The sequence below is a fragment of the Phoenix dactylifera genome, chromosome 5 (genome assembly GCF_051530095.1).
Source record: "Phoenix dactylifera cultivar Ajwa chromosome 5, Ajwa_hap1_PhDact_Kaust_v1.1, whole genome shotgun sequence".
Lineage (NCBI taxonomy): Eukaryota > Viridiplantae > Streptophyta > Magnoliopsida > Arecales > Arecaceae > Phoenix > Phoenix dactylifera.
The window spans coordinates 4,398,419-4,409,692 of record NC_143194.1 but is presented as its reverse complement, the minus strand read 5'-3'; the positions used below and the strand labels follow the sequence as shown (position 1 = coordinate 4,409,692).

Sequence of the window (11,274 nt, the reverse complement as noted above, 5' to 3'; positions counted from 1 at the left end):
AACTTAAGTTAGTCGCTAATCAAACATACATGATTAGCAAAGTAACGCCAGCCGTATGAGTTCATGTTATTACCATTCTTCCTAGTTCCAACCTCCTAATATGAGCTATGATAGAATTAATCATTTTGTTTATAGTGACCTCCTAAGATTCTCATGTTAATTAGGAACCGGACGAAGCTCTTAATGAAGAAGGTTTAGAAGCCCTAATTAAGATATGACATTAAAAAAAAAGAAAAAGAGAGAGAAAAACTTTCTTCATTCTTATCCAATGACCCTACTTTCAGTGATGCATAAGCAGACAGGTGGGTAAGCACCAAGAAAAGCCCAGCTATACTTTGAGTCACAATCGAGCCGAAAGAGAAAAAGAAGCCCTTGCCTTCTTTTTCCCTTGATATCATCATCATCTTTTTCCACATTATAATATATCCACAAACTCAAAGGACCTAGTACATTCCACTTGAATCAAAGATGAACTTTCAGAACCACGAATATCTTTAGGCCCCCTTCAAATCAAAAGAAGAACCATGGATTCACACCTGTTATAGGCCCAAGGGTAGATTCAAGAAGGTGCGAGTCCTCCACACTGATTAAAAATTGGTAGATCCTTCCAACAGTAGACAAGTAGATCTCATACACAACGTATAAAAAAAAATTGAAAACGAAAAAGCTTCCCTCATGTCTTAGTTAAGGAAGTAATAGCTTCCCACAGGACTCCTTATTCACATCAAGCAAAATCTAGTTAAATGAGAGTCCTCCACACTACCCACAGATTGATGCAAACTCACAAAATAGCTAAGCAAATTAAGAGAATAAATTCTCACTCATTTTAAGATTTAAGCAGCATACTAATAGGAGAGAAAGCCAAGAAAGCAAGCGTTGTTATTGAAAAATAAAACATCAAGCTCTTGCTCATTCAGTCCACCTAGGTAAATACATAAAATTACACCCTGATCCAACTCTTCTTCCTCTCTTATCAAAGACTACAGATAATAGAAAGGAGAAAAACCTCTTCTTCCTCAAACTACCATTCATGTCCACCACTCGGATCACCATCATCGACTTAGCAGCGGGAACCAACGTTCATGGAAGTAGGACTGGTAAGAGATCATAAACATGAGAAGCACCAGAACAAGCGCGACGCCCCACGGCGATCCACCGGCCCTATGGAAGGACTCCCTCTCAGGCAAAGGGATAAAGAAAGGCACCCGCCGCCGATCGCAGCTGCTCAGCCAGTGGACGACCAGAAGCAGCACCAGCGGCGACACTATGAGGAAGAGCTTGATTTGGTCGATCAAGCTCTCGAACGCCGATTCGTAGCTCATGTACCATGAGAGGCCAATGAACAGGAAGAGCGTGAGGAGGAAGAAGCATAGGTGGAGCGGCAACGGAGGGGCTTGTGAGTAAGAAGATGTATGATAAGGACCATTTTGATGGTAGTAGCTACTTGCCATGTTTTCTCTATAGAAGTGGGAGCTTTGAAGGGTTATGCGAATTAGAGGAAATCTCTCCAACTCTCTCTTGGCTACATAGGAGGGGGGGCTTGGGGTCTTTATAGAGGTTTGGAGTTTGAGCTGGTTGAAAGGCGCAAAAGGTTAAATGCAAAGAGTGGGAAGGGAGGCATGTGAGCTTTACTTGGCCTGTGGGGGATTCCTCTCATTTGAGAGGCCGGGGGCAATACGTCCAAGAGTTTCAAGGCCCAGGGATCGTGGCAGAAATGGACGGGCCAATGGAGGGGTAACACGTACCACCGACCATGCTATTGGGAGGAGAATAAAAGATGTCAACATGGCTTGGAAAGTGATAGGGGCGGTGGCCCATGGAACTAGTTATCGTTTTCCTCCATACGACTTGACAAACGTACTCACTTTTCAATATATGAAAACTCTCTCGCATACCATTTTTCTTGGGTAAACTCTCTCGCTTATTATGTACAATGTGCAGTTGGATAGGGCTTGAAGTATCAAGTATGGCAGCGAACTGATCCAGCTAATTAGTTGACTCTATTTCTTAAGTGCTTATCTTGGTGCACCGCTAAAGAAATGAGCAGTTTGTGATTAATTACCAACGTGCAAGGCCATATGGTTGTATATAATGTGCAGTATAATTTCTTAATTAGTTGAGCTTTGGCCTGTTTGGGATCTAGATTATATTTCAAGAGTGCTACTCAAGCTCAGTCGCATGTTTAAATTTGCTCAAGCTCGATCGAGGTTTAGTCATCCATTTTCGAAGCTTGATTCTTGTCGATGCTTACTTTCATGAGTTGATTAATCTTGGAGTCTGGTTTGTTCGCTTAGAACTAGGCTTGAGCCTCCTTTACAATCTTGCTGCCGAGCCGAGCTCCTAAAACGATATATCTTCAAGACCAAATACAGTCTAGTTTCTTAGGAGGCACAAGTGAATGTACAGTTATTAAAAGTAATACAAAGAAATACTTATATAGTGCACCTGAGGAAAATATGAGCAGAGCTGTTTGTTGTGTAGCAAGGTAAAATCATATGAAGAAGAGCAATATTTTTATGTGTACAATACTATCTTGATCCTTGGGTTAGAGGAGGCTTAGACATTTAATGGTGAAATAGGACAAGCAAAGATAGTCATTCCTGCACTTGTGGTACGAATTACGAAAAAAAAAAGTCATTTTGATCGGTTTAATGAGCGACAGGCCTCCTGCGCTTGCTAGCCGTATCAAAGTCGAAACAATCAGAAGGAAAAAAGTTATGGCTATGTGCGTTTTGTTTCCAGTGCAGAGACTTTTCTTAACCTGTGGGTGGAAAAATCTGGGTGTAGCGAGCACAGCATGCGCTTAGTCTCATACGGGCGTCGGAATATGCATACTTTGTAAGGACCTTGTCCTATCATTTTGTATTGGAGACTAGCAAAAATAAAAGTTGGAAAAGCCAAGGCAACAAAATTCTTTATTTTATTATTTCTTTATAATTTTTATCTGATTACTCTTGTATTAATAACAAGATGACTAATCTTTTTTATACAAAATTAAATATGATAAGGTCTTTAGTTGAAGTCCGTTTTTGAGGATGATGGGTGTTTTCGGTTGGGGTAGGGGTCGGTGTTGGAAATAATAAGTGCAACTAGAAATTACTATTTATGATCCAAAATAATAAATTAAAATTAAAAATTTAATATCCACAAAAATGTTTTTAAAAATTAATTGGTTGTAAATTTATTTTGATTGGAGCATGTAATGCACACTGCTCTAAGAATGCGATTCGCCTCTTACGTGCAGGTCTGCAGCGATTTTATCTCCAAGGTAAAATAACCTGGCTCAACTTGATTCTCTTCTAACAAGTACGGTCGTTGGAAAAGTTTGACCCGAATGACTTCGGGAACAAAATGAAAAATAAAAAATTACAAAAAGCATAAGAGAAGTATTCTTTATCTCTCTCAGGTGGAGAAGTAATGTAGGGCCTCATTGGAAAGGAATTTTATTTAAGCAAGAAGATTTGCTTCCATATATCCGATATGGGACTAAAAAGATAAAAGTTTTAAAACCTTTGAAATACCTAACGCACTGGGGATAAGATTTTTTTTATTTTTTAATTAAATTTAAATCTTTTTATGAGTTAAAGCCTCCAATAGTGGGTGGTCGGGGTTGTAGAGAGGAACATTAGAGCATAAATTAGAATGTAGATTTCTATTTTAAAAATCAAAGATATTAATCTGGTCGTAGTAGCACTGCCTTTCTTCAATTTCAGAGCTGAAATCTGAACTCCATAATAAATATCATTGGATAAAAAGGCAGTAAAACAAGTTTCAATTTTCAATTTTCTTGAAAGATGTGTACAAACAAATGAAGTATTAGTTTCATATTAGAATATCTAGTTGTTATGATCCTATTAACTAATAAAATCAATATTTTATCAACAAAACTTGATGCTTATAGTTCTTTTTCTTTCGAGTGGAAGGGAGGGAATTATCCCATACAATTTATTACCAGAAGAAAAATTGATGTTCACAGTTATAAACATCAGATGTAATTAATACTCAATGTAGATTATGTAAGTTTGTATTACTCTCTTCTAATTAAATTTTTGCTAGGCATGATATTTGAAAATTGAAATATAAAGATATGGATGGTGCTCAAATACTGACCATCTGGATTTGTATGATCAACATGTGGTCTGTCAGTTTGTGAGTGTGATCCTCAAGACATCAAGTGTCAAGCCTTCTTTTTTTCTTTTCTTTTTCTAAACAATGAATAACACTCAAGCAACCTTACTTTCAGTTGAAATGAGTGACTACCAATTATCAATTCAAAAGATTATAAAGATTGAAGAGATTAGCTCCCTACAAGCTTGAATAAACCACCACTGCAATGGACCCCTCTTCACAAGCTCCATCTTCCTGCTAACAACTCCAATGGCGAAAAGTCACCAAGGAACATCTTGGATATACATCCAATAGTCATGGACAACTAGGGCTTGAGCTAAAGAAAGTAAAGAGCATGTCATGAAACCACTTCTTCTTGCCATGAAAAGAGCCTCTCTCCTTGCATGGTGTTTTAAAATGAGTTAGAGAATACATTATTAAATCCTTTTTTATGAAGTTTGCTCCTAGCTTGTACGTAGATATCTTCAAATATGATCTCATTTAGGTCCAAACCATCCAAACCAACATAACAATGGGAATGGGTCAAGTGATGATTTTGACGTCACCCAACCCAACAGTTTTTGAATAGAAATAATTCATTTGTTTTCTCATTCAGCATGCAGTTTTTGCTTACAAGTTTTTGGTTAAGTTTCCGGGTTCTCAGCAAATCCGGCAACGAAAAAGAAAAATCCACCAGAATCTAGATCTAGCTCAGCTGATTTCAGATTCCAAAAGCATTATACTGTAATTAAGCAGCCTCGAAAACGAGAAATTATACCCTATATTGCATGCAGCACATGGCAACACATACATATAATCACAGCCGCTTATTCCTGTAGTCGTGCACCGAGATGAGTGCTTGATGAATAGAACCCACTAGAACGAACAACTGTAATTGGCTGCATGCACGGCTACATAGTGCACAGGCATAATTTCTCCTCAAAAATAGATTCTGAATGAAGCTACTTGCCATGACATGCTTGTTATCGCATGGTGACATGGCATGGGCATCAGGGCATGACCCTTTAGAGACAAGAACCACATGCCCAAGAAGCTCAACTCCAAGAGAGCACAGGCCGCCCATGAAACTGCCAAACCTGCTATCCTATAAGAATCCCTTCACCTGGCCATACCTAGAGAATTCTGCCCTTCCCCTCCAAAACCAAACCCCACTGGATGACAGATGCCGAAAGTGAAGTATGATTGATCTCTGAAATGTGCTTTACACCTAACAAACCTGTGGCACCTCCCTTTTAATATCTTAATACTGTGAAAAAAAAGTGCAGGGATATGATGCAGTTGAGGTAAGAACTCTGTTTATCATATTTCTATCGGTAGACAAATCGAAAACCAAATCGAGAAAGGAGGGGGGTGGTGATGACAAGTTAGGGCCACTTTTCTAAGCTTATTTTCTCTCCTTGTTTTGTTTGATACAATGGCAACTCACATTGAACGCGCATGAGTACAACCAATAAAATCAAAAAAGAGAAATTAAGGAAGAAAAAACAGAGCAGACTTGTGATGATCCCAAAAGATCCCTTTCGAGTGTTGTGCAGCAAAGGAGGCGACCCAGTCAGCAATAGTTTTTATCTTTCGGCAGACATGAATGATTATGAAGGAGCTACATCCTTTCAAAAGCCTATGAATGTCATGTAGTCCGTCGTTATATTTGTATCGTACTTCAATCCATTCGATCACCATAGCAGAATCCCCTTCAAGGTAGATGCTGTCCGCACCCAACACTAGCCTCGCATAAGTGATGCCCCCCCATGCAGCTATCAACTCTGCTTCGATGACTGAGATGTCGAATATGCGTCGTCTTCTAGCTGCGACTAGTCTGGAGTCATGATCTTTGATCACAAAGCCCATTCTTCCTCTGCCTCAATTTTCGGACACATTACCGTCAAAGTTCACCTTAAGAAAGCTAGAGGGTGGAGGATCATTTTTCAAGCACTATGCAAGAAGTTAAGAAGATCGAAAGAATATGTTCTTTCTGGCCCTTTCCCCTTTTTTGTTTTTTTTGTTTTCCTTAAGAGAAACTATGAGGAGACCCAACTTATGTTTCATTAGCAATGAAATGAGAAAAAGTGCTAAAATAATAAACAGCGGGTTACAACATTGAACATGCCACTGCTTATCTCAACTGATTATGTAATAAATGCTAGCTTGAGCTAGTTCATTTAATTTCATATAAATATAAGCTGTTCAAGAACAAATCATTTAAGAGAATTGACAAAAGCTCGAGACCTCCCGAGTCTTTCACATACAAACTTCTATCTAATTTCCAAGATTATATTTTAATCATAAATTATGTTCATCCTTCATCTTAATAAATAAATACACAAATAATATTTTATTTATATACATTATAAGTAAGAAAGTATATAATATGTATTAAATGTTTATTTGTTTATGGTTGAACTTAATCGAACTGAGCTCGAGTAAGGCAGGCGCAGCTCTAGCTTGGCTCATTTAATTACTAAGCCGAATGTGAGCATAATTTCAAGATAAATGTAAGCTGCTTATATACCACTTCTTACTTGATAACCCAAGCTAGTAACCAGTTTACTATTGAGGCTAATTAAGCAGGCGAAAAAAAACAAAAGGACCGATCCTCTAGCATTTGTTAAGAGGAAGCCCTCATTTCAAGTGCATCAGCAAGCTGCTGTTTTATGGAAGTAATTGTTTCCTGCAATTCCTGATATTCCATACTTGCCAAAGTGAAAGAATTTGGAAGCTATAAATGGGCCATTTGTAACTAGTGATCAAAAAATTAAGCATAGGTGAACATAACCTATCAGTAATTTTACCTTCTGGCGCGGCTGATCCTGTATTCCACTGTCACTTGCAGCTACCACCTGTAATAGATCAGACAACAGCATCTGCCAACTCAATCATCAATACAAATGACAAGTCCATGCGATGTGTGAGTAGATGCTTTACAGATTCCAGATTTCAGTAGCTAAATAATGAATCTCAGAGAAATGCGGTTTCGGTTCAGAGCAAAGATAACTTCAACCTAATGCAGTGCTCCGAAGTATTAAGAGATGTGTTCATGCAAAGAATGACAAGGAAGAGTATAATGCACAGTTGGTTAACTCTAAGTTCAAAAGACTTCTCATTAAGTTGCCCTAATAGTTCGGCATGAGACTGCAGTAGAGAAGATAACCATCCAATCATCTAAGTTGAATCAAGAATGGTGCAAGTTATCCATTTTGATCAATCTTCAGATTATTTGCTGCCTTGTATGATAAATGCTTTGAAACGCTTGAATGAAGTGCTGCGACTCGAGAGAGAATTTTTAGTTGCTCCAGTAGATCAATTTGGTCTAGAATTTTTATGCTAGCAGCCATCAGCTCAAACATGGAAATGAACTGAATTCCCAAAAATATAATTTAAAAAAGTTGGAGAGAGACTTGAACAGACTGGTTTTTTTAAATAGAAAAAGGTATCCATCCTATTGGATGGCATGAGCTGCTTTTGTTCTTATTCATTCTTAGTCCAGCAAGCACTATAAAAGAGAGAAGCCACTAGGTCATTCCGGAAGCATCTGTTGCTTGCTTAAGCACGAAGCATTGCGGAATCCCGTCACCATCATAACTCGCTTTACTCTCACTAGATAATAAGTGCAGCAAGGAGCGTCAGCCTTGGCTAACGAAACGGAGGAGACGAGATTCCCAACCTCTTCCATTAAAAATTCTTCCTTCTTGCACGAAATGGGTGTTTGTGTTTGAGAGAGTGTCTGTGAGAGAGATGGCTTTTATGATGGGAATTCGGCTGGCTTCCTATGCCGTCGCCGGAGCTGCGCTCATTATCACTCACGAGACTACCAAAGGCGCGAAGGAGAAGCTCCGGCAGTGGGTCGTCGATAAGTTCACCTCCCGGTCATCTGATCCGGCTCCTCAGCCTCCCAAACCCTGCGACGCCGTCAACGAGGAAGACGATTTCGTTAACGGCGGGACGCCAGCAGATATCCAAGAACCCGCTCCGTCCCCTGTCAACGTGACGGAGAACGCGGACATGGCCGACCCGATGGCGGAGGACGATAACGCCGTTAACAGCGTGCGGCCCGCACATCTTGAAGAACCGACTCTCACCAACGTTAACGTGACGGAAAACGCCGTCGAGGGCGATCCGACGGTGGAACACTCCCAATCGAACCAGGATAACGCCGTCAACGTTCCCCCGTCAGGGGAGTTCCCGTCGCACTCGGATGCCGAGAGCGATCGCGCCGCGAACGGAGATCTGACGGCCGAACAGCTCCAACGGCACGGGGCACCGGCGCCCCTCAGCTTGGAAGCAACCGGCGTCCACCGGAGCGTAGACGACGTCGATAACGCCGTCTAGGTCGGCGAGACACGTGCCATGGATACATCGCGTCAAACGAAATCGGATGAGCTAGCCCAAGATGCACCCAATCCGGATCCGCCTCCGGGCCCGGGGATCCGCGGCTCCTTTGTGGCGGCGGCCGTTAACGCCGTGAAAGGTTGGGCGAGGTCGCTATTCAATTTCCTAACGGCGAAGAACGGCGGCGCATTGGATCCAAGAGATCGGGATAAGATGCGACGGATTTTGGAGAACTTAGGCTGGCTGGCCGTGGAGCAACTGTTCCTCGAGCGGCTGTTCAGGCGCTATAAAGGTGGCGATCTCTACCTTGATGTTATACTGGTTGATTAACTTATGTGTTTATTTGTTTAATGACTGACTCTTTATTTTTTTTTTGTTTACTAATCCATGTTAGCTGGCCGTAAAGTTTATAATATTTTGAAGAACAACACGCCGACCGCTTGGTGTTGGTGACCGGAAGTTGGGACGCCTCCAGTCTTCGGTACATCAGTGTAGAGAGCAGAGGGAGGGTAAACAAGGGTTGTGTAGATTTGTAGTACTATTAGCACTTTATTGTAATGGAATGCCTGCTACTTTCTTGAGTTGCCATTGTAAACTAGTACTGTTTGGTTCCATAAACTTCGAACTGAGCTACGGCCAGTTCTTTTGAATGTTGTGTTGGTGCCTGTGAAGCTGGGAGTGTGGTTGCTCTTCTTCATTTGCTAGCTTCAGACTCTACTGAGAGGAGTGGATGTAAAGAAGTTGTCGATGACCTAGCCAAGGATCAGGGGCGGCCCGATACATTTGGGGGCCTAAGGCGAATCCAATGAATGAGGCCTTTTTTTTTTAATAATAAATTTTTTAATAAATATAAAATATTTAAAAAAATAATATGAAAATAGATAGCTATCAAGTACACTATTTCAACAAAGATACATGAATCTAACAAAAGTAGACAAAAAGTTTTTTCAGTTTAATATAATTTTTGAATGGAAACACAGAAATGTAATTGTCGGGCCATAAAACTGATTAAATAATTGAGATAATGCTGGGCAATACTGTTTACCATGTCAAGCAAGAGCAGGATAAGAAAAGGTCATCCCGTGGCACTTCATGGTCAAGGTAAAGAAAAGAATTTGTCCAGAAAGAAGCCTCTCTATAAGAGAAAGTAGGAGCATTATGGGAAATTCACTCCATCTAATTAATAAAAGTCCCATCCCACCATCTCCCCTTCAAGTGAGTTCACAGCACAGCAGCCATTCAACCCCCTCCCTCCTTTTCTCTCTCTACCACCCAAGAGGGGAGAAGAAACCCAGAGGAGAAAATTAAAAGAATCTCCACCCTCCAAGAACTCAAAAGTCCATCTCCAATCCCTCTATCTTTCTTCCCGATGGCCCAGCTGGATCAGGAGTAATGTGAGGGAAGGAAAACCAAGACTAAAACCAAAAAAGAGAAGGGATGAAAGATAAGAGTGGCTTCAGGCGTGTATCAAGCCAACCAAATCCCTCCTCCTCCTCTCTCTCTCTCCACCCAAAACAAAACTACTGTCCCCAACTTCCCAAATTGCCTCTCTGCAGGCCAGGAAACTCTCCACCTCCCTTCCATCAAGGGGGAAGACTCGTAGCCTTCCATCAAGGGGGAAGCTCCTGTTCCTGTTTTCACATGGGGCCTTTGCTTCCTTTTGGTCACGCCTCCCGGAGGCCCTCCATTGGCCTGAGGCCTTAGGCGACCGCCTCGGTCGCCTAACGCTCGGGCCGGCACTGCCAAGGATAACAACTTCTTAAAACTCGATCGTCTCCTCTAAGAAAAGTTTTTTATTCCCTTAAAGAAATTTATTTGGCAAAAAGAATCCGGCCTCGTCTACCTGCTCTACGGTCTGGTTGGGAGCTCTTGTGCCCAAGCGCAATGTTTTACTCTTGCAAGAAATTCACCCACTGAACATGTCAATTACTGAGCTTAACCCTGGACGTGAATATCTAGCTCTTATGTGTTTTAGCATGATCTAACTAATCATAATATTTGCTAGTTATGTCTTGTGATGCACCAGATTCATACTTGATCTAATTTTAGATCAAGTAGGAATTTAGACATCTTTTTAACTTATAGATCTTAATCTAGAGGTTGGATCACAAGCAGGTTTGATACATGTCAAATCTAAATTTCTTTATTTTTGTTCTTCTTTTTCTAAATGTCTCTGTTTTTATTTTGAGTTTTTTTTTTTTTTTTTATGTACATGTTCTTCTAAATATTGAAATTTGCATGAATAATCTTTCAAAATTGATATTTGCATATGTAACGTTATAAAATACTTATTTTGCATGTATATCCCTTTTTTTTTTGCATATATATCTACATCATCTAATGCGGTCAAGAAATTAGCATTTAAAATTAAAAAAAATAAAATATCCTTAATGGATAGATATGTAAAAAGAAATATTTTTTCCATCTTTCTTGAGCTATTTCCTGCCCATCTTTACTGATACCCACAAGAGTTCTCCATCGAGGAAACGCTGGTTTAGAAGTTACTTCGAAGATTTTTTTGTTTTTTAAATTAATCTTTGTAAGAAAGCCCCTTCTCATAGTGAGGAATGTTTAGATTTTGATTTTTAAATTATTTAGCTGTTGTGTTTCGAGTTTTCATCGTGAGAAAGCCCTTCTCATCCGGAGGAATGTTTAGATTTTGATGCGAAATAGATTAATAGCCCGTTGAGTCAGTTGCCAGGAACAAAAAGAGTTTTGAGTTAGGACTCAATCAAGTAAGTGGAAAGAATTGTTTCTCCTGTATTTTTTTTTTTTTTTTGAGGAGATAACTTATGAGAATATGGTATATGAAAATATAAT

General features: G+C 40.1%; 2 protein-coding genes across 2 annotated transcripts; one reads left to right on the top strand and one right to left on the bottom strand.

Annotated features, from left to right (window-relative positions):
- Positions 1 to 849: 849 nt before the first annotated feature.
- Positions 850 to 1,621, bottom strand: LOC120111747 (uncharacterized). Its single transcript, XM_039129635.3, has one exon. It carries the CDS (start codon positions 1,449 to 1,451, stop codon positions 1,053 to 1,055), a length of 399 nt encoding a protein of 132 aa, XP_038985563.1. The 5' UTR covers positions 1,452 to 1,621; the 3' UTR covers positions 850 to 1,052.
- A 6,104-nt stretch (positions 1,622 to 7,725) lies between these two features.
- Positions 7,726 to 9,104, top strand: LOC103708636 (uncharacterized). The gene is made up of 2 exons (XM_008793657.6): positions 7,726 to 8,746; positions 8,849 to 9,104. The coding sequence occupies exon 1, from the start codon at positions 7,861 to 7,863 to the stop codon at positions 8,452 to 8,454; it is 594 nt and encodes a 197-aa protein (XP_008791879.3). The 5' UTR covers positions 7,726 to 7,860; the 3' UTR covers positions 8,455 to 8,746; positions 8,849 to 9,104.
- The last annotated feature ends 2,170 nt before the right edge of the window (positions 9,105 to 11,274 follow it).

Bases quoted from the DNA above. Each gene is read 5' to 3' on its own strand.
- LOC120111747 (XM_039129635.3), bottom strand. From the start codon at position 1,451: ATGGCAAGTAGCTACTACCATCAAAATGGTCCTTATCATACATCTTCT.
- LOC103708636 (XM_008793657.6), top strand. From the start codon at position 7,861: ATGGCTTTTATGATGGGAATTCGGCTGGCTTCCTATGCCGTCGCCGGA.